This window comes from Calypte anna, chromosome 21, assembly GCF_003957555.1.
Source record: "Calypte anna isolate BGI_N300 chromosome 21, bCalAnn1_v1.p, whole genome shotgun sequence".
NCBI classification, from domain to species: Eukaryota; Metazoa; Chordata; class Aves; order Apodiformes; family Trochilidae; genus Calypte; species Calypte anna.
The window spans coordinates 1,713,636-1,741,531 of NC_044266.1; the positions used below are offsets into that span (position 1 = coordinate 1,713,636).

At 43.8% G+C, this 27,896-nt stretch overlaps 3 protein-coding genes across 6 annotated transcripts; 1 reads left to right on the top strand and 2 right to left on the bottom strand.

The window, feature by feature from the left end:
- Positions 1-11: 11 nt before the first annotated feature.
- On the bottom strand, positions 12-19,287 carry CEP104 (centrosomal protein 104). 3 transcript variants are annotated; one of them, XM_030463608.1, is made up of 23 exons: positions 18,268-18,420; positions 17,614-17,778; positions 16,946-17,119; positions 16,499-16,637; positions 15,750-15,815; positions 15,285-15,361; positions 14,948-15,116; positions 13,704-13,862; positions 12,813-13,055; positions 12,160-12,363; positions 11,494-11,661; positions 10,633-10,806; positions 9,698-9,874; positions 8,734-8,940; positions 8,450-8,566; positions 7,785-7,821; positions 7,259-7,340; positions 6,572-6,680; positions 6,207-6,345; positions 5,834-5,901; positions 5,247-5,337; positions 4,356-4,500; positions 12-195 (listed from the first exon to the last, which is right to left on the bottom strand). In XM_030463608.1, the coding sequence occupies exons 2-22, from the start codon at positions 17,724-17,726 to the stop codon at positions 4,364-4,366; spliced, it is 2,850 nt and encodes a 949-aa protein (XP_030319468.1). In that variant the 5' UTR covers positions 17,727-17,778; positions 18,268-18,420; the 3' UTR covers positions 12-195; positions 4,356-4,363. The 3 variants fall into 3 exon arrangements, with proteins under 3 accessions (XP_030319468.1, XP_030319469.1, XP_030319467.1); XM_030463609.1 differs by lacking the exons at positions 12-195; positions 18,268-18,420 and adding an exon at positions 19,208-19,287 and having other exon boundaries at positions 4,090-4,500; XM_030463607.1 differs by lacking the exons at positions 12-195; positions 18,268-18,420 and adding an exon at positions 18,444-18,543 and having other exon boundaries at positions 4,090-4,500.
- On the top strand, positions 18,441-23,866 carry DFFB (DNA fragmentation factor subunit beta). 2 transcript variants are annotated; one of them, XM_030463611.1, is made up of 7 exons: positions 18,441-18,690; positions 19,411-19,537; positions 19,618-19,800; positions 20,634-20,713; positions 20,918-21,088; positions 22,399-22,499; positions 23,668-23,866. In XM_030463611.1, exons 1-7 carry the CDS (start codon positions 18,478-18,480, stop codon positions 23,699-23,701), a joined length of 909 nt encoding a protein of 302 aa, XP_030319471.1. In that variant the 5' UTR covers positions 18,441-18,477; the 3' UTR covers positions 23,702-23,866. The 2 variants fall into 2 exon arrangements, with proteins under 2 accessions (XP_030319471.1, XP_030319470.1); XM_030463610.1 differs by lacking the exon at positions 23,668-23,866 and adding an exon at positions 22,938-23,652 and having other exon boundaries at positions 18,442-18,690.
- A 170-nt stretch (positions 23,867-24,036) lies between these two features.
- On the bottom strand, positions 24,037-27,158 carry C21H1orf174 (chromosome 21 C1orf174 homolog). The gene is made up of 3 exons (XM_030463613.1): positions 26,915-27,158; positions 25,919-26,413; positions 24,037-25,417 (listed from the first exon to the last, which is right to left on the bottom strand). The coding sequence occupies exons 1-3, from the start codon at positions 27,140-27,142 to the stop codon at positions 25,307-25,309; spliced, it is 834 nt and encodes a 277-aa protein (XP_030319473.1). The 5' UTR covers positions 27,143-27,158; the 3' UTR covers positions 24,037-25,306.
- Between the last annotated feature and the right edge of the window lie 738 nt (positions 27,159-27,896).

The following is a 27,896-nucleotide window of genomic DNA, read 5'->3' on the forward strand; positions in this document are numbered from 1 at the left end:
TTTTTTTTTTCTTTCTTCCACTTGCAATGACCGTCATAAACCCTCCGGGATTTCAATACCTTATCTGCTGATCCGGCGCTAAGGGATCACGTAATGTATATAATGTATAGAAATGCTCTCTTGGGGTTGCAGAATTCCAGAGGATGGCTTTGGGTTAATTCCTGCAGTCGGGCACTGGCTGCTCTTGTATCGTCTCTGGAGTTGAGATGGATGAAAACAACTCGGTTGACATTCACAGCATGTAAAAAAAAAATAAATATAGAAAAAAGCCCCCGAGACAGGGCCAACAGCCCCTTCTTTCTTTAATAAAAATGTGCCATCTCTGCTGATTTTCCAGTCCAGCGGTTTGGAGAGGTTGGTTCTGGTACCTGTGCAACAGTTTTGCTCTGGAACATTTCACTCAAGACCTCATTGCACAGGAACAAACTTAATTCACTCTGTTTTTCACACCAGGGTTTGTTTGCTTTACCACCCCAGAAAATACAGGCTGTTTATTCAGTGAGAGGAAGGGATTTCAAGTGAAATCATCCTTTAAAAAAATCCCATTGGTGGCACTTTAATATCCTGAGAAACATTCTGGTTTCTCATTTCTAATTTGCTTCCACCAGTTGAACCCTGGGGTAATTAATGGACCTCACTTTACAGGTATAAAGCCACCTCAGTGAATGTCAGCTCTGGGAAATCCAACCCTCATTATAATTGTTTGTGGGGTCTTGGGTTTTTTGTTTCTTTGTTGTTTTTTTTTTAAACTCAAGTAATTATTTTTTTTTAAATAAAATCGAACCAAAACAACACCAAGTTCTAAAAGGTTATCCCAGCATATTATAGAATCATAGAATTAGAATGGGCTGGGTTGGAAGGGACCTCAGAGATCATCAAGTCCAACCCTTGCTCCACTCCCCCCGTGGTTCCCAGCCCATGGCACTCAGTGCCACATCCAGGCTCTTTGGAAAGATCTCCAGACACGGAGAATCCACTACTTCCCTGGGCAGCCCATTCCAATGCCTGATCACCCTCTCCAGAAAGAAATTCTTTCTCATCTCCAACCTAAACCTCCCCTGGCACAACTTGAGACCCTGCCCTCTTGTCTTGCTGAGAGTTGCCTGGGAAAAGAGCCCAACCCCCCCCTGGCTCCAACCTCCTTTCAGGGAGTTGGAGAGAGTGATGAGGTCTCCCCTGAGCCTCCTCTTTTCCAGCCTCAACACCCCCAGCTCCCTCAGCCCTTCCTCACAGCAATTCTGCTGGATCCCTTCACAGCCTCCTTGCTCTTCTCTGGACCTGCTCCAGCACCTCAATCTCCTTCCTGAGCTGAGGGGCCCAGAACTGGACACAGGACTCAAGCTGTGGCCTCCCCAGAGCTGAGCACAGGGGCAGAATCCCTTCCCTGGACCTGCTGGCCACGCTGTTCCTGAGCCAGCCCAGGATGCCATTGGCCTTCTTGGCCACCTGGGCACACTGCTGGCTCATGGTCACCTTCCTGGCAATCCAGACTCCCAGGTCCCTTTCTGCCACTCTGTGCCCAGCCTGGAGCTCCCCATGGGGTTGTTGTGGCCAAAGTGCAGGACCCGGCACTTGGAATGTTGAACCTCATCCCCTTGGGATCATCCCAACTCTCCAGTCTGTCCAGGTCCCTCTGCAGAGCCCTCCTGCCTTCCAGCTGATCCACACTCCCCCCCAGCTTGGTGTCATCTGCAGATTTGCTGATGATGGACTCAATCCCCTCATCTAAATCATCAATAAAGATATTGAACAGAACTGGGCCCAACACTGATCCCTGGGGGACACCACAGCCACCAGTTTGATGCAGCCCTGTTCAGCACCACTCTCTGGGCCCGGCCCTCCAGCCAGTTCCTAACCCAGCACAGGGTGCTCCTGTCCAAGCTGTGGCCTGACAGCTTTTAAATCCCAGCATAATAGAAAGCACACATCCTGCTATGTGTGGAATTTAATTATTTCCATTTTGATTATTTTAATTATGCTTCACTTCACTGGTTTTAAAAGCCATGGTTGAGCAGCAATTGAGAGTTGTATTTACCAGTTCAATATCCATGCTACCTTGGCCAATCCAGAATACATGGCAGACCTATGCAAACAGGTTGTTTTCATTAAACTTGCATGACAGAAAGATTGCAGTTTTAATTCAAAAAGGCAAAAAATGCTCCAGGCAACAGCTTGTAGTCCATTGCAGATGCTAATCTGACCAAAATCAATCATTATTTTGCTTGCATAAGGAATCAGGTTCTCAAACAGAAACCTGTGTCACTAAAGTATAAATAAAGATACATATAAATTTCTTAATATACATATGTATATTCCTAATGTGTGTGTTTTTACTGATATATATTTAGAAGTGTTAAAGAAGCAATTTATATAAAGACTTTCAAAATACAAACACACCAATCTACCTGTAAAACTCATAAGCTTGTAGCCAGGCTGCAGGCAAACTATAAAAATTGTGTCTGCCAAAATCAGTGCTATAGATACAAAACAAAATCAAAAATTCACCCTGTGATAGCAAAATAAACCCAGCCCCCCCAAACTATAACACTTACATTGCCACAATCACTCATTCTTGTACCTCTGGTACAACTGTACCTGTGGGAGCAATTAATTCTGGTTTGGAATTGCCTAAATGTTACAAGTGGAATCATGAGGGTTGTTGCTTCAAGTGCAAAACTTCACATATTGTCTCATAATAGAATTCCTTCTCTTTGAAGCTATTTAATGCTCCCCTGCTCTAGTCTATGGATGTATAGAGTTTAATCCACACCTAACTAGAGAAACTCAATATTAGAGCTGGATTTAGAAGCAAGCTGAGCAAAAGCACACTTAGAGCAGGAAAAAAAAAATAATCTAAATTTATTAACTCAAGCTTTTCAGGCCCCTGCTAAAGTTTGTTTAGTTTTTGTTTTGGTTTTGTTCTTTTTTTTTTTTAAATTTCCTTCAAGGGCCTATTCTTGGGAATATATTGCAGGATTAAGTGTGAGATTTTAAAGCACAATTTCCATGTTTACAGCAGCTCCATCAATACACACTCTTATTATGTTCCCAATGGGACTCTGGTGGTTCAGCATCACCCTCTTGTCAAGGGGACAAATAAGGCACTTGGGTACAGCTCTAAAATGCTAAATTTGAAATAAATGTCAAGGTCAGGCTTCTGCAGAAAAAACACTTCCACCACCTGTGGCTTTTGTCACCCCTAGAGCTCTGGTTGACCCCAGGATGAGGCATCTATTTCCCACAATGTTATTAACATGCTTGAAGTCATAAAACTAGACATCAAATTCTTGATGTTAGAAAGGAGAGCAAAGGTATCTTGTAAAAAATAATATTTCTAAGCATTTTTAAAATGAGTGGAAAGGTTTTATGATGGCCCTGATCCAATTCCTTTCCTTGCAGGGCCAACCAGAGCTTTCAGCTGACTTAGGAGGTGTTCAGAGTGATCAGTCAGCTTCAGGAAAAAGCACAGTTCTCATTTCCAATGAAAGAACCAAGAGCCTTATAGCCTGGCACAGATAAATGGACTCACAATGGCTAGAAATTTGTCCCAATTTAGCTGATAAAATTTATAATGAGACATACATGGAAGAAAAAGGCAGCTTTTGTAAAGACACTAATACTGGGGATTTTTAGTATCAAAACACATCAGGTCCTGGCACAGTGGCATGATTCTTTGACTTACTTGAGGAGTAGACACCTGAAACAGCTTTCCAGTTCCCAGCCCTACCCATAAACATGCCCCAAGTACAGGATTTGCAGTGGGAAACCAAACCCCATAGCTTTTTCCTTGGCTACATTGCAATTTCTCCTTTTTTTTCCTGTGTTTCTCTTAGCAAACACCTAAGGAAGAATTTTGCTGTATGGAATTGTTTACCCATTAGTTGGTTTAAGAATTTTTCTAAAGAGGATCCTACAGGTCATTCAGATAACTGAGCTCCATGTTTCATACATTCTGATCTGTATTGATTTGTATTTCCTTCCCCACATGCACACATTTCCCATTTCACCTTGTCCCAGCTGCACATCTCTGCAGATGAAGGACAGCACTGCTCTGACAGCAACATCACCACCACACCAAAGGAACCAGTGTGACTGCAACAAGCCTGTTTTACTCACTCTACAGCTGTATTTTCAGTGTTTTCCTCCAGTCTAATTACAATGAACTCCCTGTAAATGCACTGATGTAATGCAGAAATAGTGCTGCACAGAGGCAGCTAACACAGAAGTTACCAGACTAGGCAATTACTGCTCAAGGCTGATGCAGACAAATAAAAAAGCTGATACAAGTTGTCCATTATTTTTAAATAACTATTAACAACTATAAGCCCAGTTATGAAGACAAAGGAAAAAAATACTTGTCCTGTCATCGCTTTAAGTATGTTTTGCCAGTGCTTTTATTTGGGCCCCCTCTTGGTGTTGGGATCTTGCTTCCTATAGAGGGAGCTTGAACTTTTACTCCTGAAGGACCTGGTTTCCTTAAATATTGCCCAGCAATTTTGCCTGTGAAGAGAAAATAGAGATTGTTATTCCAAACACATCACGCAGCGGACGAAAGAACCATGAAAAAAATCTGCAGAAGGAAAGGTTTTGGATGTTTTGGTGCTGCAGGCAGTGAAAACAGCTTGTTTGTTTAACCTCCATGTCCAGGAAATAAAAGGATTTTGCATGTGCTTCATAAAGATGGCTGTTAACAAAACACCTGACATCAGCATCATTTTCTCTCTGCACAACCATAAATTCTGCCTAGCACCTGGGTCTGAACTGAAAAGGAAAAGCAGTACACAGCACTAACTATTCAATTCATCTTGTAATTAGGATTAGATTAGCATCCTCTGATTGGACATTAAAAGCTAAATTAGGTTCTTGGTTCTCTGTGCAGCATTCAGGAGCTTTCCAGAATGTTAACTCTTTAGTATCACCACTGATTGTTCTGCCCATCATCAGACTATTATGCAGGAGCAAGACTGAACTGATCAAATCATCCAATAAACCAGTTTCCCCAATCAACTGAGGTAATGTCCTTGTTTTGAAATTGTTGTTACCAAATGGTTTTGAGAATCTGCTCCCTAAGTATACTGTAGCCTCTGCCAGCATGAGAAATACCAGTTAGGTTACACAAATACAAAAAGCATGTTGAACGGGCAATTACAAGCCAGATTGCTTTCAAGAATAAAATAATCCCATTAAGTAAGGGCAAGATAGTAAAAAAAAAACATTACTATCATTCTCAGAAAACAGTATCTTACCAGGGTGCACCAGATGAGTTTTATTCAGCAGAGATAACCTCCGTCGATTCATTTTACAGCCATCGTTGCCCATTAGATGAGACTTCCAGGCCTAAAACCAATTAAAAAGAAGTGGTATTACAAAACCAGCACAATGAGCTGATGTTTTATTTAGTCATTAGGAATGTACACACATTTTTTTAAAACGTGGGGGGAAATGAGAGTTGTATACAGACTCCATGGCAATTGACTTTAATCTGCTCGCTCATAAAAGCACGAACACCTCAGGACTTAACAGTGGAACTGAAATTAATGTGCCTGTTTTTTAAATACAGCTTAAATAAATGAACTCTCAGAATCTGGGAGTAGCTGCAAATTTGAAAAGCTGTGAAATATCCAGCTGCCTATGCAGGAAGACTGACACAGAAGAGCCTGTAGCCCTGTGGTGCCCAGACAGACATCTAAGGGCAGAAAACCCACGTTCAGAGATGATCCCCAGAAAGTGAGATGGCAGCTACAGACCCAACAATTATCCAGACAGGGTCTTAAATTGTTGGGTGCAGGCAACTGTTAGAAGACATAAATTTGGTCCTGGAAGGCAGTCTTACCTCCTCTCCAGGGGAAAAGTTGTCATGGCACAATGGGCAATGGTTTGCCACGTCCTCTGGTTTGGCAGCTGAAATCATTAGAAAAATACTGTGAGAATGTCAAAGGAACAATAGGACAAGACACAAGGAGGTGGGGTAGAGGCTTTTTGGTCTCCTCCTCATCCTCCCCACATGCATTTGTAGAAGCAAAGCATTCCAGCCACTGGGAAACTCAGGCATTTATTCCAAAGGTGTTTCCTCCTGAGGATTGACTTCAATTTCTCAATCCACAAAGCAACATCTAAACAGAAGGGTCTGACTTGCCAAAACCACACAATACTTGACAGTCAGAGCTGACTTCTAAAGTTCAACCTTCCTGTTCAAAACTACTCACAATTACAAGTCTTGCTCTTAATATGTTTGGGCAATTCATCTTTTGGAAGGGCCTCACTGCATCGTTGACATTTCCCAAAAATGTCCTTTTTATCACAGTCTGTCAGCAAGTGCTCTGTCAGGCTTGCTATTTCCACCACCTGCAACAGAGCAAGAGGCACCCAAGAAGATGTGTCCTGGATTAAGTAAGGATAATATTTAAAAAAAAAAAAAGGTTATGATATTTTTGGAAGTTAAATCTCACTTTCCAAAATGACAAAGGGAATATTAAGTTTCAGTCCAGTTGTTAGTTACAATTTATAATGACTTTCTTCTCAAAAAGCACTACTCAAGATAACAGTTGTGTTCAGAGTTCATCTGCCTAACCTGTTTGCAGTGCTCACATCTGGTTAGCATAGGGCAGTGTTTCCAGTAATGAAGATCCAACCCTTCTTCTGTGAAGGATTCATCCCTTTCACCACAAAAAATACATAAGCTAGGAAAAAATAATACAAACATCAGTATCATCAGATGGAAATGGCTGAATGGTGCTGCTGCTGTTAGAAACCATTCTGAAAAACAGCTAACATCTTGGTACACCCTATTTCCCCCATACAGGTGATGACTTCAAGACAGGGAATGAACAGATACTGTTGTATAATTTATGGTATTTCTTCATATATGAAGAAATAATTGCTCAAAAGCACTGAAAGTGGCCTTCCTGGCTTCAGAATGTTCAAATGCTTTCTCTGAACTCATCCCACAATACACATGAAAGCTACAATGTGCCTTATTTTATAATGGCAGCTGAATATTAATTAAACTGTAGCAACTTCTCACTGCACAAGCAGCTTCTCAGAAAACAAGTTCAGGGTCACACAATCCAAGAACTTAAAAAATCAACATCTAGGATTGTCTGGTGGTAATTCCAAATCTGTTAGAAGAGATTTTCTTTTTAATTGTATCAGTGCTGAAGGTATTAGCTTTGATCCAGTGGAAAAACATTATTAATGTTATTAGCTTGCAGGTTATTATAAGAGATTAAGGTGGTTAGAAGCTGCTCATCTAACTTACTTATCCAAGTAACTTGCAACAGAGGAACGTTCATCTGGAATCTCTGCTACTGCAGGCTGGGGGCTTCCATTTACCTGTAAACCTGGAGATAGAGAACTATTAAAAACAAGCCCAGATTTTAACTAGTTTTTGTGCATGCCTAGAAAAACTGCTTGTCTGGATCTTAACAGCAAAAAAACTAACAGACTCATACCACTGCCATGCTGGTAAACAAGCACTAAGAGACAACATACCTGTAATGCAGTTGGGAAACTATTGCCTTAGTGATCTACAACAGCAAAATATTTCAGTGATTATTTTTACATCACCTACCTCACATTGAGGAGAAATCTAAAGTGGTTTCAAGCCAAGTCCTACTAATTTTTATATTATAAATTAACTGGTTAGCTGATGGTAACTCAGCCAGTCCAGAGCACTTAGGAATGTTTTTAGCTGAGATAATTCAATAATCCATTAAGCAGCTACTGTGTTTCACAGACATACTGAAATATTTCTACATTTCTTAATATTATATGAAACTACCTACCTTGATTCTTTGGCTTCTGAAAACCAGATTCTTTCTCCTGTTCAACAAAGAAACTGAAGTCAGAAATCTGTTTCATGACAGTGATACTTGCAAAGGTCAAAGAGAGTAGATTATATCCTGATTTTTCTCCAGAATTAAAATGTTAGAAGCAGAGCCAATGCATTATGTTTGTGCTTCTGCTTCTACACCAAATCTCTTGGGTATTGAGGCAGTAATCTTCTGAGGATGGAAAACCAGCCCTAATTCCTGGCACTGGGGTAGCTGCTACCTTTCTAAGGTTCAGATGGAAAACTTAATGGACATACAGTAGAGGATGCTTCTGGAAGGGCCTGACTTAGTGCAACTCCTGTACAGAGGTACAGGTACAGAGACCTGGTACAGAGACACTTAAAGCTTCTGGAAACACTCTCATAGTCACCACATGGTAGACAAAACTGTGATAAAAAAGAATCCAAATTTTACACTACACTAGGAAAAACAACCCCTTAAATTTTAAACTGGACTGCTGAGGATGAAAGTCAGTGTTTTAGTGTATGTCATGAAGTCTCTCTTTTTTTCCAAGTTTATGATGAGGCAGCTGTAATGTTAATTATCTAAGCTTGCAGTATTGGAGGAAAAAAAAAGGATTACAATACCAAAAAAATCAACCCCCAAACCATCCTAACCTTTCCAGCTTGAACTTCTGCTTGTATCTCCTTTAGAGCTGCCAGCTGGCCTTGCAGATCTTTTATTTCTTCCTTCTTCTTCTTCTCTGTTTCTTCTGTTGCTGCCCTTCTCCGGATCTGCCAAGAAATCCTCTTTTAATTACAAAGGGTTTGGAACCATCTGTCACACAGAAGAGACTGCAAACCACCAATATCAAAAAGCTAATCTAATATAGCTATGAAATCAATATACTGCTGAGCTGAATGCAGTGTTTCAAGTAGCCACATTCTGCAATCTGACATACCCTGATTTCAGCTTCAGAAAGTTTACCATCTATCTTAGCAAACCCCTCAAACAGGGTTTTATAGATCACAGTCTTGCGGATGTTGGCATCATCTGGGGGGAGATGTTGCAGCACAGCAGCCTTGTCCTTCCTGTACATGTCCAAGATAATCTTCATCGCTGCGTCCCGAACTTCATACACTCTGTGTTCCAAAGCTCCCGTGGCAAACTAGAATAATAAATTAAAATAATAAATTGAAAAACTCATTTTGCTTCTCTTTTCCTGTATTTTTATAAGGAACTAAGCTGGTGAAGGGATTCAAGCACAGATCCTATGAAGAGAGGCTGAGGGAGCTGGGGGTGTTGAGGCTGGAGGAGGCTCAGGGGAGACCTCATCACTCTCTCCAACTCCCTGAAAGGAGGTTGGAGCCAGGGGGGGGTTGGGCTCTTTTCCCAGGCAACTCTCAGCAAGACAAGAGGGCAGGGTCTCAAGTTGTGCCAGGGGAGGTTTAGGTTGGAGATGAGAAAGAATTTCTTTCTGGAGAGGGTGATCAGGCATTGGAATGGGCTGCCCAGGGAAGTAGTGGATTCTCCGTGTCTGGAGAGATTTCCAAAGAGCCTGGATGTGGCACTGAGTGCCATGGGCTGGGAACCACGGGGGGAGTGGAGCAAGGGTTGGACTTGATGATCTCTGAGGTCCCTTCCAACCCAGCCAGTTCTATGATTCTATGATTCTAACTGCTCTGTGGCTTCAGAAAATTACTTCACTGCAGTGGGAGAGATCTTCATACAGGGAGGTTTTTACCAAAACTTTTTGTCCCCATGATTCCTGTTTTTTCCCATACACCTTGCTGCCTCACCACTGACACCTCCAAGAGGCTGAAATTCTCATTACTAACTCACCAAGCACTCCAGACCAGAAAAACAAACCCAAATAAAACAGCAAGAGAAAAAAAACTTTATGTGCTGTAAACTCAGACTCCTACCTTCATGACATTGCTGACAGTAAACCCAGAGTTTTCAGTTCCCATGACTTTCAAGAGCTTTTCCACTAATTCTACTTGACTCATTGCCAGGTGGGCTGGGGAGTTTGGTTTTAATGGTTGAACCAAATGAACTGGAACAATCTGGAGAGGTTTAACTTCACTGCACAGTGCCATTTCCTATAAACATACAGAGAGTCAGTGTGTGTGTAGAAAAATGAAATGACTTTGCAGAGTTATTCTAAGTTATAAGTTAAGCAAAGTGAAATAAGCCTTTCATAAGAAGTAGCTGCTTGTTTCTCACTTTAGCAGCCAGAAGTTGCTTGCTAAAGTTTTAGAGAAGATCATACAGAAGCTTGGTCTTGCTTTTGGCATCAGAAAGTTACTACAAAATCAATAAAATCTTAGATGTGCCCAGGTGAGTGATAGAAATGGGTAGTAAGAGGAATTTCAAGAATTCCACCTTACACTGAGCCAGCTAAGGAGGAAGCAGATGAGAAGTGTCACAAGGGACAGAAAGTCTTGACATTTTATCAAGATGAATTTCAAGACTGCTTCCACAGACACAAACCATCTTATAATTTCTCATTCTGTTTTGCAAGGAAAGTTAAGAGTGACATTCTGCTGTTATTCAAAGCTCAGTATTTATTTCTTTGATGGCAGCAGAATGTTTTGCTGAGTTAACAGGTTTCCACACAGAACTACTTCTCTTTCTTCTAAATTCTACTGGAAAAGGGAACCTGTGATGCTCTATCAGCTATTCAGAGCTGCTCTCTGCCAACTTTGAGCAAGGCTTTCAGTATCTGACTTGGTGTTGAAACACAACCACTTTGCAATACAATCTGAGGAATATATTGCATATATTGTTCTCATCTCTGTAGACCACTTGCAACTAAGAAGGTGGCAAGAGTTACACCTCCTGAATAAAAAGCACCTACTTGGATAAAGTTGGAAGCCACGAGGCGAAGACGGGATGAAGAGTCCCCTGTTCTAGAAAGTAAATTTGGAAGTGTTTTTTCCACACAGTGAGAAGTTTCCTGCTTGCCTAGTTTATGTTTTGGTATGTAATGGGTGATTATCATTTTTAGAAGTTTCAAGGCAGCTTGAAAAACCTAAGTTAAAAAGAAAAAGGGAAAGGCTGAACAACAATACCACACAGATCCTTGTTTTCAGACACTACTGTAAAGGCTTTCCTGTGGTTATAGAACACAGCAGCAATAGGAATCTGTAATTACAATAACATTCTTAATGGAAACTACTTCAGATTTCTCTCTTCCAGAACATGCATTGCCAAGGCTTGGGCAAAAGGCTTCAGAATCTGTTTTATAAAAAATAATGTAGCTCTTGATTTTTTTTATTTTTTTCTCATTAAAGGCCTATTTGAAGCCTAAATCTCCTTAGGCTAAATGTAGTCACTCAAGTTGAAACTAGAGTCACTTCATTGCTGTATTTCAACTTAGAAAAAGAAAAGGCTCAACCACACAACACATTTACTGCATCAGCAGTTGTTTCTCAAGCTCATTACTCAGCCCAGGGCAGTATTTTCCATGCTGCTGAATGCTAGACAGTGCCCAGTCCTTGATCCTAACTACAAGCTGACATTTCAGTTGTTTCAGGATTTTTTTGTTGTTGTAGGGTTGGGGTTGTTTTGTTTTGTTTTGCTTTTTCCAATTTACTAAAAAGTAGTTTTACAAACTATTTGTTTAAACTATGTAAAGTGTGTTAAAACCACAAGGTTCTACAATTTTTGCTGTTAGTTCTCCACTGGAATATTTCTTATCAGACATATTACAACTTACTGATGAGACCATGTCCTTGATGGCTCTCTGTACAAGGAAAACAGCAGCCCTCAGCATGCTCTTTAAATCATCCTTTGGAGTGTTTACTGACATTTCCTCCAGCTTCTTATAGACAGCCAGTAACCCATCTTCTCGATAGGACCAGGTTTTGGAATATGCTCCTGAAACCTGAGCACAGAACAAGTTTCTCTCTTCATAGGTCAGTATTGATATTTCAATATTTAATCAACATTTATATAGAGAAACAATCTCAAAAGCAGATATGAATTTAAGCATGAAATCCCCAGGTTTTTCCTAGAGGAATCTAGCTTTTCTTAAAAGCATGTATTTTTGAAAAGCAATGAGTAAAATGGATTAGCAGGTCAGGCTCAAGGAACAATTTCAGGCATAGCAATGGTTTCTCCCCCTACAAAAGACAATGGTAAGTTATGGATCCATACCCTGATGCAGTCTACTGGCCACTATCTGCCCAATAGCTCATCAAGCAACCAATCCAAAAAGCTAGAGCATTCTATAAACACTGAAAAAGGGCACCCATTTACCCTTGAATATCAGATTTTAAAGTGACAGCATGTAAAAACTGTATCAGTAGGGGTTTGTTGACAGACAGCAAATCAGCTCCACACAGATCACAATGATCTCTATGTTTGTTTTCTTGTCTTTTACCAAAGCTTCTCCAAAAACTTCAATAGCAGGGCTGGCCTCCCTCAGTGCCTTCTCAGTCAGTGGCTCTGGTTCCCCAGCAGTGCCAGTTCTTGGGCTATCACTGATATCCTCTTCAGTCACCTCTGGCTCAAGGTACACAACTGCTTCATCAGACTGTTTACAGATGGCTGGAACAGGCCTCTCATCATAGGGTAAAAATTCAACCTAGCAAAGAAAACACAATTTACTATTTTAGAGGTGACTTAGATGAAGTTGCTTCCTCACTGACTGGATTCCCCTCAATGCATGTTCTCCTCATCAGAGCAGATCACTTTACAATTAAGTAAAGATGTTGAAGCTCCTGTAGTAACATCATGAAGAAACTGAACCAGCACCTGTGAATAAAACTTATTTCTTTTCTACAGAATATAATAAAACACATACTAAATGCCTTCTGTGGAAGTGCACACATCAAGAGAAGAAATCATCTGGTGACAGGAAGCCAGAAAGTCAGAAGGATTTATTAATTTTTTTTTAGCCAACACTCTGTTAAGAGAGAATACTACTGCTTCCAGAGGAAGGCAAAGAGAGCCATGAGAACAGCTGTAAAAGACCCCCTTGTTTTGTAAGGTTGAACACAAGATCCTCTGCAGTAACAAAGGCACACTACTCACATTTTCCTTGGGAAGGCTTTCCCTGGGAGTTGTCACAGGAGGAGGAGGCGACTGATGGGGAACACTGGGCTCAGCAGAAGTGAGATCTGCTGCTGCCTTCTCTTCCAGCAAAGGTTCTGCTCCCCAGGGCTCTCCTTTGTGTGGTTCTGTGTGCTCCAGAGGAGGTGAATTTGTAGCTTTTGTGCACTGAGAGCTGTCAGTATGAATCAAAGGCTGCAAAGGCAGCTCAGGTGGTTTTCGAATCTGAGAAAGGGAGAAGGATTTTGTACAGCAAGGTTAACAGTGCACTAAAACCACAGGTAATGTAGCTCCAGCTCCAATGTTCAGTAACATTTTGGTGCTTTAAGTAAATATCAGACCTCACTTACAGACATGTAATAATTTCTACTGGGTTTTATGTAGCTTTATGAAAGCTTTATGAAACAACTGAAAATAATTCTGTGTGTGGAGAGAAGAGGAAGCTTCCCATTCTGAGAACAACAGAAAACTCTGTGTTCTTGCATTAATTCAGTATGGTTAGCTGTGATGCCAGCACAACCCTGTGTGTTATACCCCTTCAAAATACAAGAAAGTACTTTATGAATCTGAACCAGGTAGACCTGAAAGTATCAAAAACATCCAGGATTCTAATAATGTCTTCTGCTTGAGACCTTACCAGTTTAATGCAATATAATTTATGGAGAATAAATCCTGTTCATAAAACGCCTTGTGCAAGTTTCTGGTTATGGAAACCCACAATCCAAACAGCAAACTTAAAAACACATGTAACTGCCATCAAACATCCCAGTAACAGCTCTTACTCCCTGAATTTGTTTTCGTTGCTTGGCCTTTTCTCTCCACAACCCCCACAGGATAAAATGAGGTTCCTGAAGGAGGAACAGCAGCACCCACCATCAGCTCTGCATCCAGAAGGTCGTGGAGCTCCAGCTGCTGGTACACCTTCAGGCGGTATGCTTCCATTTGCTGTTTCTTCTTTTTAGCAAGATCATAATCCTCTTTCTCCACAGCATAACGTTTCTCTACCTCATACCGGCCCAGGCGTTCTCCTACCTAGAAGGTGGCACAGCAAACCAGCCAGAGGGGTCACATCCCTGAATGTTTCTCCACGTTTCAGTATTTCAAGCTAAGGTATTCTGATATTATTCAGCATTTCAAGCTAATTGATATTATTGATTATTGGTTCAACACGGCCAAGTGCTGGGTCCTGCACTTTGGCCACAACAACCCCATGGGGAGCTCCAGGCTGGGCACAGAGTGGCAGAAAGGGACCTGGGAGTCTGGATTGACAGGAAGGTGACCATGAGCCAGCAGTGTGCCCAGGTGGCCAAGAAGGCCAATGGCATCCTGGGCTGGCTCAGGAACAGCGTGGCCAGCAGGTCCAGGGAAGGGATTCTGCCCCTGTGCTCAGCCCTGGGGAGGCCACAGCTTGAGTCCTGTGTCCAGTTCTGGGCCCCTCAGCTCAGGAAGGAGCTTGAGGTGCTGGAGCAGGTCCAGAGAAGAGCAAGGAGGCTGTGAAGGGATCCAGCAGAATTGCTGTGAGGAAGGGCTGAGGGAGCTGGGGGTGTTGAGGCTGGAGAAGAGGAGGCTCAGGGGAGACCTCATCACTCTCTCCAACTCCCTGAAAGGAGGTTGGAGCCAGGGGGGGGTTGGGCTCTTTTCCCAGGCAACTCTCAGCAAGACAAGAGGGCAGGGTCTCAAGTTGTGCCAGGGGAGGTTTAGGTTGGAGATGAGAAAGAATTTCTTTCTGGAGAGGGTGATCAGGCATTGGAATGGGCTGCCCAGGGAAGTAGTGGATTCTCCGTGTCTGGAGATCTTTCCAAAGAGCCTGGATGTGGCACTGAGTGCCATGGGCTGGGAACTGCAGTGGGAGTGGATCAAGGGTTGGACTTGATGATCTCTGAGGTCCCTTCCAACCCAGCCAATTCTATGATTCTATGATTCTATATCATTTCAAGCATTCTGATATTATTCAGCATTTCAAGCTACCCTATTCTGATACTACTCAGTATTTCAAGCTAAGATATCTGATTTTAAAATAACTATTTTTTCAAATATCATTGCAATACCACATGAACATGCTAAGGTCCCACCAGAACACCAGCTGCCCTAAGAGATGAGCAGTCTTTCAACAGTACCTTTTGCAAGTCTGCAATGGCTTGCTTGAGTTTCTTGGCATAATCGTAGCGCTCCTGATGCACAGCTTCCCGCTTCTTCTCATCCAGCCTGCGTATGATCTGAGCAACTTCTGGGTCCTGGTACATGTCAAAAGCCAAATCATCCAGAGGTGAGATGGCATCAGGTTTCCTGAAGACAGAAAATGAATGAAATGAACTTTCAGCTAGTTCAGAATAGACCAGGTGCAGTATACATCTTCTCTTTTCACTAGCAGGGAACTTAAATAATACAGAGACTGAGAACTACTTTAGACTGAGCAGACATTTTGCCAGGGTATATTCAAAAAAACATCCTTACCCAAGGTAAGTTCCATCTAAGGCAGGGTCATCTGATTTAATTCCTAAGTAGTGGTCTATCAGCTTCTCTCTGGAAGGCTTCATAGGGGAGGAAAAAAAAAAATCTTAGTGCACATTCATCAGAATTAAGTGTGCATTCAGGACAGAAGTTCTGACTTGCCACAGTCAACATAAGCTATGCATCCTCTAGTGCTTATCCTTTGGGGAATATGGAAACAGGAGAATCTGGAGAGGCTGAAAATACAAATATTCCCATTGATTATGTTTTATTTTCTGTATCTACACATTAGGTTAAATTTTTGAGAGCTTTCTCGCTTCAAGTCAACATTAAAAAATAATAAATTGATACATGGCTGCTCTGCTAGAGCAGGAAAATAACAGATGATAGATGCACTTCATTACCCCAAGAGCCCTGCAACTGAACATGTGTAGCAACAGTAAAAAGTCAGGGCTGGTTTGCACTTACAGTATTACTGATGTCATTACTGTAGTCTGCTGGATCTCCAATAATGTTTACAGCAACCAGGGCAACCTGGGAGAGATTCACAGAAAATGGAAATGCACAAGGTCATTAATTTTTTCCATCTCTTAAGAAAATTGAAACAAAAGAATTGAAAGGGAAAAAAAAAAAAAAGGAAAGAAAAAACAAAAAGACCTATGGTCTCCAGGGTGCTATGGAAGCAAAGAAAAGCACTAACTTTGTGCTTCATTAAAAATGTATTCTCATCCCTACAGACCACGTTGCAGAGTCATCAGTTGTTCCTTTTCTAGGCTGGGATGAAAGGAAAGACAGTTACTGCAGAACTGAGGCAGATATTTGCTTTTTCTGCACTAGGCTGGCTGTAAAACACCTTCACTTAATGCCACATCAGACCCTAAAGACTACCAGTGGCTTTGTAGTGCCTGCAATGCTGTTCTCAGATGAATTGTTTGGTCTTATGGCACAGAGCCCGCAGTGCAGCCTAAAACTCAGAACTGTAACAGATCTGTAACAGATCATGCACTTGACCTGTTTGTTCTGGGTATGTTGCTTGCATTTGATCCTGATTACAGGTAATTTGTAACCTCTCATTTGTACTCTGTGCTTTAAAACAAACCAAAAATAAACCCAGGAGGTTTCAAACAGTGTTTTTTTAGCTTCTACAGTCAAGGAAGCAGATTTCTATGCCTGTTCTGTACTTCATCTACCAAACAACAACTCCTAGCTCAACTTACCTGACCATATAGGTTGTATTTATTGGCATAATTTTTATGGAAAATCAGCTTGAGGTACTGGCCAACTGCATCCATGTACACAGATTTTAACTCTCGTGCTCTGAAACCAGTTTTCTCATTGTCTGAGAGAGGTACATAACTGAGGAAGACAAAGGAACAAGTAAGCAGGGGAAATGTACAAATGCACAGCTGTATTCTTGCTCTGCAGGTTATTACTTTGATAAGGCTTAAAAATCCCTTGTAAGTGAAACAGTCTGGGCTGTCATCTGACAAGACTTTTGTCTGCATCATGCTTCTTACACCCACACCTTCAGCTTTGTTAGAGAACCAAGCAAGGACAGAATTTTCTTGCTGCTTGCAGCACAGCATGCAAAGCATAATGAACATTATTGCATCCTGAGGCCTTTCTGATTAAGTAATAAAATCACTTTGAGCTTGTTGACTTACCCCAGTCTGTGAAACCTCTCTGACTGATAAGGAGCAAAGTATTCAGGCAAGCTTTCACTGATATAGAACTCAATTTTGCTTGAAATCATGTATTGGTGAGCAAGCAGCTGCAGCTTTCGTATTCGACATCTCTCCACCAACTGCAGAACAATTTCTTGTGGGTACTGACAGAGTCTGAAAACACACACAACTTCTGAATAACCTTTTTAAAAGATGATTTCACTTCCAACTTGAGTACCACGCAATTATGAAACTTTCCAAAGTTGTTACAGGTTAACTTCAGCATTACAAGTACTGTAAAAAGAAACCAAAGAGCAGAGGAGAAACATTCTACACTTGATCGCATGCATGTTAAAGAGGGGATGCATATCTCTAGGGAATGTGCTGAGCAGACTGGATTTTTAATATTAAACCAAAGCAATTGCAAGCTTTAAGACTGACGAGAACAAAAATAGTTCCCTTCTTTTAACAGACTTCATTAAATTGTAATGTAATGCCTTTGGGTGGTAATCAAGGTGCTTTTCTCCCCAGGATAAGGATTCCAGGAGAATAAAGTAACTGCTCCTGTTTTCCCAATTGGTTTGGAACCTCCTCTGGACATGCATGGTACCATCTCCCACTCATTTTAACCTTGCTCAGAGCTTGTGCTTTCCTCCCAAGGGCAGTACCTTGGTGATCTCCATCCATTCACCGTTGGTGCATGAACCATCAGCTCTTTTGCACTGAAGCCATCTTCGTGTCCTGATGAGCTAACAACTATAAACCCAATCTTGTGTGGCATCCTGCAGAAGCCAGACAGTCAAAGCAAAGATGCTTCAAGCTTAAGGTGATGCCTGGAAGGACGATAATAAAAACACTGAAATTAAATCCCGTGCCACATCAAGTCAGTAGATGTTGACTACAAAGCTGAGTTTTATTTAATTAATATTGGCATGACACCCTTACACTGAGCATTTCCTTAGTGAAATGAGGGTTTGGCTAACTTGTGTAGCAGTTTGCCAGCAAGCTCAATCAAATCTGCTAATCCAAGATGGAACTTGAGCCTGGTGAGCACCAAAACGCACACAGGACTGCCCAGTACCCTCTGTGCACTTGAACAGGAGTGAAAAACCAAACCGAAACAAAACAAAACAAGCAATATAGAGAAGACCAGGATGCGTTCAGCCAAAAGCCACCAAGCTCCGTCCCACAGCCAAGCTGCTGACAAGAAGGGCAGCAGGAAGGAGGCAGGAGAAGCACCAGAGCACCGCTCCCCCCCCGCAGAGCTCATGCTGGGATCAGTCCCGACCCCTTCCCTCCCACCCCCGGCCCCAGACCCGCACAGGAGGCAGCAGGAGGCCGAGGCCCCGCAGGCCCCGGAGGGTTCAGGACGCCGGCTCAGGGGAACGGCTGGGCCGCAGGCGAAGCGGCAACCCAGGAGGAACCGCGGAGGAGGCTGTCCCGGCCGGAGGGGAGCGGAAGGAAGGAAAAGGGGAAGCGGGCGGCCCAGGCCCCTCACCCGGCTGCCTCAGGGCGGCCCCATCGCCGCTCTCATGGCAACACCGCGCCGGCCCCGCGCAGGCGCAACCGCTCCGCATGCGCGGGACGGAGGCAGCGGAGGGGCTGAGGAGATGGAGAAGCAGCAGCAGAAGCAGCACCGGCGGCTCCGGCCCTTCCGCCTACGCGGGGCGGGAAGCCCGCGGAAGTTCGGCGTGGCGGCCGGGAGCCTGAGCGAGCTGCTGAGGAAGGGCTGCCGGCTGATGGAGGTGCGGGCCGGGGAGCGGGGCTCTGACCCTCCCAGGGGCTCTGACCATCCCGGGGGGAGTGCGGGGCTCTGATCCTCCCGGGAGGCTGTGGAGCTCTGATCCTCCCCGGGGGGGGGGGCGAGGGGGTGAGTTGCGGAGCTCTGACCTTCCCGGGGGGCTGCGGGGCTCTGATCCTCTGGGGGCGCTCTGACCCTCCCGGGGGGCTGCGGGGCTCTGATCTTCCCGGGGGGCTGTGGGGCTCTGATCCTCCGGGGGCGCTCTGATCGTCCCGGGAAGTTGCGGGGCTCTGACCCTCCCGGGGGGCTGTGGAGCTCTGATCCTCCTGGGGCCTCTGACCCTCCCGGGGGGCTGCGGGGCTCTGACCCTCCCCCTGCGGGGCTGCGGGGCTCTGATCCTCCGGGGGGGCTCTGATCGTCCCGGGGAGCGGCGGGGCTCTGACCCTCCCAGGAGGAGTGCGGGGTTCTGATCGTCCCGGGGAGCTGCGGGGATCTGACCCTCCTTTGGAGCTCTGACCCACCTGCGGGGCTGCGAGGCTCTGATCCTCCGGGGGGGCTCTGATCCTCCCAGGGGGAGTGCGGGGCACTGATCATCCCGGGGGGCTGCGGGGCTCTGACCCTCCGGGGGGACTCTGATCCTCCGGGAGGCTGCAGGGCTCTGATCCTCCGGGGGGGCTCTTGATCCTCCGGGGGGCTGCGGGGCTCTGACCCTCCCGGGACGCAGCTTCCCTTGTCAGGCAGCCGCCTCTGCCTCTACGAGGACGGGACGGAGCTGACGGAAAATTACTTTCGCACTTTGCCGGCGGAGACGGAGCTGGTGCTGCTGGGTCCCGGAGAGAGCTGGGAGGGCTGTGAGTGCTGCGGGGAAGAGCGGGCGGGGGAAAAAGATGGGGGATGGAGAAGCGGCTCCTTCCCGCCTCGCTCTCCGCAGGTGCCTCGGAAATCCTGCGGCTCCTGTTGGACCTCAGCTCCCAGAAGGTGATAGAGGCGGCACGGGAGATGCTAAGCAGCGAGAAGGCTGCTGAGAGGCAGAAGGTGCTGGTGGATCTGATCCAAAACCTGAGCGAAAATATCCAGGCAGAGGAGAAGGAGAAGGACAGGAAATGGTTTGAAGGTGTGGCTGGAAAGGTAGCTGTGCCCACTGGGGTTTGGGAGGGTGGGGAAAGAAAAAGGAAAAAGGGGGAAAAAAAGGGAAAAAAAAGAAAGGGAAAGGAAAAAAAAAAGAAAGGGAAAGGGAAAAAAAAAGAAAGGGAAAGGAAAAAAAGAGATGAGAGGAAAAAGAAAAAAAAGAGAAAGGAAAAAGGAAAAGGAAAAAAGGAAAGTGAAATAAAAAGCAAAAAGAGACAGGAAAGAACGAAAAGGAAAAATATAGAAAGCAAAAAAGGAAAAGGAAAAAGACGAAAGGGAAAAAAGAGAAAAAAAAGAAAGGAAAAGAAAAAAGAGATAAAAGGAAAATGAAAAAAAGGGAAAACAGGAAAAGGAAAAAAGCAAAAGTAAAAGGAAAAAAGAGAGAGGAAAAGGAAAAAAAGAAAAAAAGGAAAAGGAAAAAAGAGATGAGAGGAAAAAGGAAAAAAGAAAAAAAAGGAAAAGGAACAAAAGAGACGAGAGGAAAAAGAAAAAAAGAAAGAAAGGAAAAGGAAAAAAGACGAAAAGAAAGAGAAAGGAAAAAAGGGAAAGGAAAAAAGAGATGAAAGGAAAAGAAAAAGAGAAAGGAGAAAAGGACAAGGAAAAAAGAGATGAAAGGAAAAGAAAAAAAGAAAGAGAAAGGAAAAAAGGAAAAGGAAAAAAGAGACAAATGGGAAAAAAGAGACAAAAGGAAAAAGAATGGAAAGGAAAAAAAAAGGAAAAAAAGAAAATCAAACCAAAAGGAAACAAAAAAGGATAAATACCCAGCTAGAAAGAAGCAGAAAACTAAAAGTCCTGATTTACTTATCTCCCTCCCTTCAGGCCTGGAGTCTCGATTTAAGAACAAGTCAAGCTACCTGCGCTACAGCTGTCAGAGCAGAATGAGGAGCTACCTCAGACAGGTAAAGGATTCTCTGGAAGTAACTTGTTTTCAAGCTGCTACTAGAAGTAATTTTGTGACCCCAAATATATATATCTATATATAAAACTAATAAATAAAACACTTTTATAACGTAACAAACCAATTGTAGAAAAAAGCCCCAGGCTGCTCCAGGCACTATGGAATAATTGCAGTTGGTTTTGGTTTTTTTTTTCCTCCTCTCTAGGTTATTAGTTATACTTCATATGTTGATCCGACAGCAAGGGATGCATATAAAAAGATAACTGACCTGATGGGAGAGAAGCTGAAATCCATGAAATATAATGGATCCTACTTTGACAGAAGGGAGGAGAAGGCACTCCGGCTGTGCACTCCAGAGGGGTGGTTCTCCTGTCAGGTGAGCTCAGACTGTCTTGGTGGTCTGAAAATGAAAGTTTTCTGAAAAACTAAGCTGAGTTAAACCTTGCCAAGGAGATGAAAAAATATTGCAGCCATTTCATCAGTTGAGGAAATAAATGAACAAGGAAAGAAAGTCTTTAGTCTTTCTGACTAAAGAAATGGAGCTGCTATACAGTGAGAATGTAGCAGAGATTAAAGATAACCTACAAATGGCCCAAAACTAAATTGATACCTTTGCTTCCTTTTGCAGTGAAGATGCCATGAGTAATTAGATGGCATGAGATGGTAATTAGTGGAAAAGCTGGGATTAAACCCCACCATGTTAATTGTGCAAGTAGAAATCAGTATGGCATACACAAGTAAGAGAGGTGAACATCCTGGGTTTTGAAGGCATTATTCCCTTTGGAACAAACCCTCTGACAACAAGCATTCTGTATTTAGACATCTGGTCAGGAGTAATACCAGCTCTGCACCCTCCTTCAATTCTCACTCTTGGTTTCCTTTTGGTTTCCTTGGTTTTCTTTTCCTCCCAACCACCCGTTCATCTTCCCCTGAGTTGCAGCATTGGATGAGGGAAGCAGTTCCTTCCCTCCAAGGAGGGACTCTGTACTGCCCCTTTGCTCAGCTCTGGTGAGGACACACCTCGAGTCCTGTGTCCAGTTCTGGGCCCCTCAGCTCAGGAAGGAGATTGAGGTGCTGGAGCAGGTCCAAAGGAGGCAACTGGGCTGGTGAAGGGATCCAGCAGAATTCCTGGGAGGAAGGGCTGAGGGAGCTGGGGGTGTTGAGGCTGGAGAAGAGGAGGCTCAGGGGAGACCTCATCACTCTCTCCAACTCCCTGAAAGGAGGTTGGAGCCAGGGGGGGGTTGGGCTCTTTTCCCAGGCAACTCTCAGCAAGACAATAGGGCAGGGTCTCAAGTTGTGCCAGGGGAGGTTTAGGTTGGAGATGAGAAAGAATTTCTTTCTGGAGAGGGTGATCAGGCATTGGAATGGGCTGCCCAGGGAAGTAGTGGATTCTCTGTGTCTGGAGATATTTCCAAAGAGCCTGGATGTGGCACTGAGTGCCATGGGCTGGGAACTGCAGCAGTCGTGGATCAAAGGTTGGACTCGATGATCTCCGAGGTCCCTTCCAACCCAGCCCATTCTATGATTCTATGAACTCCCTTCCTTCCATCCAAGCAGTTACTTGGATGCTTGTGTGGTGCAGTTGTTCTGTTTAGCAGCACAGTGTTGCCACTCCCTGCCTGATCTGAGTTCCAGGCAGGGGAAGGAGGGCCCTGGGGTGACAATCAGTGTCCTCTTGTTTCACAGGGACCTTTTGACAGTGATCATTGCCCACTCAAGCATTCCATCAACCCCTACAGCAACAGGGAGAGCAGAATCCTCTTCAGTACCTGGAATCTCGACCACATGTATGTATCAAGTATGAATCCCAACTTACCTGTTTCTTGCACTTCACCTCAGGCAGGAAAAGAAATAAGCACCAAGTCTTTACCCCTGCACTTAGCTGTGCCATGAACAGTGTGCTGTGATAAAAGATGCTGGGATGCTGTTTCTGGTAACATAAAATCCTGAAGATGGGTTATAATGCCATCTCTCATGAGCTGCTTTGCTTTTACTCAGATTTGCTTTCCCAGCAAAAAAAAAAAAACCATTTTCAGGCATTTTGCACTTGTGTAGGAAACACGATTTGCTAAACTAACTCCCTCAGGAAAAAAAACCATGCAAAATTATAAACCTAGTTATGGTGAAGAATTCAGATTCCACCTGGCTCTAGAAGGAAGGTGCAGACTTGATTATTCTGGAAAAACTATTGATAGCAATATTGTTTTCTCTTTTGTGTACCAAAGAATAGAGAAGAAACGTGTTATTGTCCCAGAACTGGCAGAAGCTGTCAAAAAACGAAATGGAAGAGAAGTGAACTGGGAATACTTTTATCAGCTCCTGTTTACTATGGAAAACTTAAAACTTGTAAACATTGCTTGCCATGAGAAACTTACTCATAATCTCCACTGTGACAACAGTAGAATTTACACTTAGGGGAAGCAAACCCCCAGAATTTCCTGGTGCTATCTCTGGAAATGACTTGTTTTTTTTCAAAATCATGTTGTGGTATAAGTTTTAAATAGCTCTACTTTCTTAAACAAAAACTTAGGAGTCCCTGGCAAAGGAGACCTGCTAAGTAATTCAATTGCAATCTCACAACACCTACATTCATATCCTGCTTAATTCTACTCTCTTGCCTTCTCACTTACTACAAGCCTGCCTTAAATCACACTTTATGTGCCATAAAGTACAGCTGTGAGCCCAAGTATAAAAATCAGGCTAGAGGCTGACACTGATTTCTTTCTTGACAAGAGAAATACCAGGCCAGAACTCACAGAGAGATGAAACTTAGAGAAACATTTCTTACAAACTAATCTGAGGGTATTTGTACATGGATACAAGCAATGTTACCATGTAATCATGTTTCCCTGCTACTTTAGAGAATATTGCTTTTGTAAATCACTTCCTACTTCAGGAAACAAAATACAAATAGATCTGGGTTTACTTGATTTTTGGTTTTTTTTTTTTTTGAAGTACAATCTGGGAGCAACAGAACCATCAAGTGTAAACAACATGAATCTTTTTTAAATAAAAAACTTGCCACCCTTTTCTTGTGTGTGCATGTGGAAAGAGAAGTGCAGGAGTGGTTGGTTGGGTATAAAATAACATGGCCAATACAGACCAGAAACTGAGCACAGGGAAATGTGTTCAGAAAAGGAGAACTAGTTCCTTTTTGGTATGTAAAGAACATTATTCCTCTCCAGGAGAGAGCTCTGTGTTCCCCCTGTGTCACTGTTTCTCTTTCTTACCCAGGCAAATCCAGCTACTCCACACAAACTTGTATTAAGATACCACTGCAGTGCAAGTTGTAACCTACAAGGTCTCAAACACAGGAGCTTTGCTGCAGACAGTTTAATTTACTTCCAACAACAAACCCAATCCCTATCCCAAACATTTCGACATGAAAAGTAGGTGCACTTTAAATGCATGATTTTTAATACCAGTGCATTGACTCAACCCTTCTAGATCTTTCCAGAATCAGTAAGTAAGATGGGAATAATGCACACTACACTGTTTTGACAACAGGGAAGGCATCACAGCTAAGGTTCTGATGACAAACACAATGTATGGCACACTTCTGCAGACTGAAAATCACCGTTTTGCACAGTGCTGAAACTAAAGTAAGTGTGTGAAGAGGAATTTTTCTAGAAATTCTAGCAAATATGGCATTCAGGGAAAGCTGGGAGAGCTACTTCAAGATGGAGTTGTGCTGAAAACCATGAATATGCTATTAAAATATTAGATTTTTCTGTGTTACAGAATTAGAGTGAAAAGGAGCCAAGAAATATCATTGAGAGAAACAATGCATCAGCTGGAATGAAAATGTGAACAAATTAACATATCATACATATACAATTTGTCTGGCTTACAGATTCTGAATGTTTAACAAGCTATAGCTGTAGAAATTAATATGCATTTAAACCATCTGCTGATAATATTTTCCCATATATTTTTAGAAATGTAGAAGAAACTATAACAATAAAGATCTGGGAGCTTATTGCATAATCACACTTTCAAAGAAGTATTCTAATAAACATTGGGTGAGTTAACAGTTCCTGATATCACCCAAGACTGCTCATTATTTTCAAAAAATGCAGGCCAAAATAACATATTTAGTTGCCTGACCCACATCCTTGTCAATACTTGTTCATCCATTGACCAAGTCCAATACTGAGAAAGCCTTTATCACCACCAATATATTTTTTTACAAAATTCTTATTCTGAACTCATGGAAATCCTGCACAAGCTGCATTACACAAGCCTCACAAAAGGCAATGCTTATGGCTGGTCTGCTGGCCCACTGACACCAAATGTTCAGCCTGGATATGGGCTCAAATTATAGAAAAGAGCTGACAATATCTATTTGCCTTGGGGTTTTTTTTCCTAAATATTAGTGGCAAAATGATCAATCACAAATTATTTCCAAATCACTTTAAATTTAGTCCATCTTTTCCCCAGATAACCATGGAAGAATACTGTGACAGTTCCAGAAAAACAAACTCTACCAGTTCTCTCCCTGAGAAACAGACACCTTATGTTAGCAACACCGCCAACTATGGTTACGTGGTTGCAAAGCAAAATAAAAAAGGTTTATTTTGTTTACAGATTGGTTTTAGACAACATCCTCTTCCTCCTCCTCCTCCTCTTCCTTTGCAATAAAATGTAGTTTTCTGAATTCTCTCCTGCTCATCGCTGTGCTTGGGAGTGCAGCTGCTGGGAGATCCTTTAAGAAAAAGAGAAAATCATTCAGGAAAGTCTGTTGTGGCAAATGGCAAACCTCCTGCCTCCCCAGCAGCTCACATAACCTCCACATCTACTTCCACACACACCTCTTCAGAAAGAAGGAAGCATTACCTGCCCAAAGTCACAAAACATTAAACCTGGCATTTGAATTTTAAGTTCTGACCCTTGATAGGTCCAAAAGGAAAGGTGGCCAGAAACCAATTTCCAATTAATTACAGTTACTGCAGTCATCACAAGAAAGAACCAATTACCAGTGGTTCAACTAGTTTGAGAGAATAGAGCTGTGTCTGTTATAGTACAGCTATGTATGTCCTCATGTGTAAAAATACCTGATGGAGACTCCTACCTAGTGGGGATAGGGGTGTGACTCCAGATGTCTTACCAACACTGGTCCTGCTTGCCTACAAGTTTGAGGCCAGTCTGATTTTGTGTGAAGCAGCACAGAGCTGAGTCTGTGAAGTTTAAACAGACATCACCTTACCCGGAGAAGCTCAACATCCCCAAAGAACCGGGCCACAGGCATTGGCTGGTTGCTGTCTTCATCCAAGAAAGTGCTGTTGTCCCGTTCTGTTGGCTTCTCTGGGAGATCCCCATCCTCAGAGCTAGAGCCATCTGAAGACACACAGCTGCTCTCGTCTTCACCACAGCCACGATTGCACAGATCCTCATCACTGTCCATTACTGATGAAGCATCGCTGGATTTCACTGCATTTGGCTTGAGAGGAACACTGCCCTCCTTCTGCTGTTTGTCTTCATCAGTCTCTGGAATGTTTTCACTTTTTTTCTCTGGAACTGTATTGCTGTCTCCTGGATCTTCTGAACACTGATCCCCATCAGAGGTTTTTGGTGTTTCCCCCAACGCAGCAAGGTTTCCACTTCCACATTTGAGTCCTTCTAGCTCTGATTTTCCTGGACTGTTTTTTTCACATTTCAGCCTCTTCGTGCGTCTCCTGTCAGCCACTTTGTGTGAAGAAGGCTGTTAGAAAGAAAGTAAGAGCCTAAAGCTTACTGGAAATAAAATCCCCAGATCTCTTTAGTTGCAAGGCTGCATGTGGAACAAGGTGAGCAGCACCCTGGCCGAAAGCTGCATCTCTATGGAAAATAATTAGTAGGAAATATGCATGGAAAGAAGCAGAGCAGGTAGCTTACACTAAACCACAACACAGAGTCCGTCAAAGTATAAACTAGAACCGTATGTGGCTAATAGGGATGCTGTAGATGACTTTAATGCAGCAGAAGGAACCATCCCCGAGGTGGCACAGCCCCCCCGGCCCTCAGACCCCACGAACCCAAACCCTGGCGCACACAAACACAATCCTCGCACTTTATTTATCCACACAAGCGAAGTGTCGGGAAGGGAAGGTGAAGAATTCACTTAATTTCCCCAGGCCATTCCCTCACGGGGATGCTCATTTCGAAGCTGTCACTCTAACAACCGCCGGCCCCGCCGCCTCCCCTCAGCCCCGCTCTCTCCTACCGGGCTCGGCGTCCTCGGGCCGCTCCGCTCCGGACCGGGGGTTGCCGGCAGCGCTTCCCCCGCGGGTTGTGCAGAGGCAGCTGCCGGCTGCCTGCTCTCCAAGGAGCCCTTCGCACAGCTCCCGGGAGGCCGCCGCCGTCCTGGAAGCCGCTGCCGCCCTGACAGCGCTGGGCCGCGGGTCCCCGTGCGGCTCCGGTTTGGCGCTCCGGCTGTGCTGCCCGCCGCCATCTTGGGGAGGGCGGCTGAGCCCGCGCTCGCCATCTTGTGGAGCCTCTCGCCTCAGGGGCAGCCCGGCCTCGCCCGCCTCGGAGTTATGGTTGCCCGGAGGCAGCTTTGCCTTAATATGAGCTTCAGCAAAGCGAAAATGCAGCAGCTTTGCCTCCAGATCTCCCTGATGAGCTGCTGCCCAGGGAGGAAAACCCAAAGTGAGGAAAACCCAACGTGGGAAAAACCCAAAGCAGTTGTACCTGATGGCTGTGTAGGTTATAAACGTTTCGGATCTTTTGCTTCCCATGGTGTCTTCCTGCTGGAGCAATGCTGGCTCTGGGTGTAGGGTGTTATTATTCAGATGGAGCTCTCAGCTCATTTCCACAGCCCTCAGGGAGCACATTATACCAGTAACTCAAATCCCCCTTCATCTTCAAGGACTCCGAAGACAGCAGGTGAGTTTCTGCGTAGCAAAGCAGCCCAGCACCTAGATTTAAGTATATAATTATCCTCACTTACTGTAAGAGGGAGGCGAGGAGAAGTTGTGGGTACTGCCGGGAAAGCCTTGGGGCTCCATCCATCACATCCAACTACAGCTCCTTCCTGCTCATTCAATTTTTTGAGGTCACTGTGGGGATTTTTATAAATCTGTCAGGTGGAGGGCACAGGAGCGTGTTTCTTTACAGCTGCCTTTAATGTTCTTGCTCATTGCAGAGCCATACTGCAAGTCTCGGTGGTTTGAGGGTATTGCTTGGTCTCCTCAAGCCAACTTAGC

Bases quoted from the DNA above. Each gene is read 5' to 3' on its own strand.
- DFFB (XM_030463610.1), top strand. From the start codon at position 18,478: ATGGCAACACCGCGCCGGCCCCGCGCAGGCGCAACCGCTCCGCATGCG. The intron at 19,801-20,633 runs GTGTGGCTGGAA...CCCTCCCTTCAG, and splicing joins GGACAGGAAATGGTTTGAAG to GCCTGGAGTCTCGATTTAAG. The intron at 22,500-22,937 runs GTATGTATCAAG...TGTGTACCAAAG, and splicing joins ACCTGGAATCTCGACCACAT to AATAGAGAAGAAACGTGTTA.
- CEP104 (XM_030463608.1), bottom strand. From the start codon at position 17,726: ATGCCACACAAGATTGGGTTTATAGTTGTTAGCTCATCAGGACACGAA. The intron at 7,341-7,784 runs GTAGGTAGTTTC...CTCTATCTCCAG, and splicing joins TCAGAAGCCAAAGAATCAAG to GTTTACAGGTAAATGGAAGC. The intron at 4,501-5,246 runs GTAAGATACTGT...TTCTCTTCACAG, and splicing joins AACTCATCTGGTGCACCCTG to GCAAAATTGCTGGGCAATAT.
- C21H1orf174 (XM_030463613.1), bottom strand. From the start codon at position 27,142: ATGGCGGCGGGCAGCACAGCCGGAGCGCCAAACCGGAGCCGCACGGGG. The intron at 26,414-26,914 runs GTAGGAGAGAGC...TCTTTCTAACAG, and splicing joins GCCCGAGGACGCCGAGCCCG to CCTTCTTCACACAAAGTGGC. The intron at 25,418-25,918 runs GTAAGGTGATGT...TTTTTCTTAAAG, and splicing joins GGGATGTTGAGCTTCTCCGG to GATCTCCCAGCAGCTGCACT.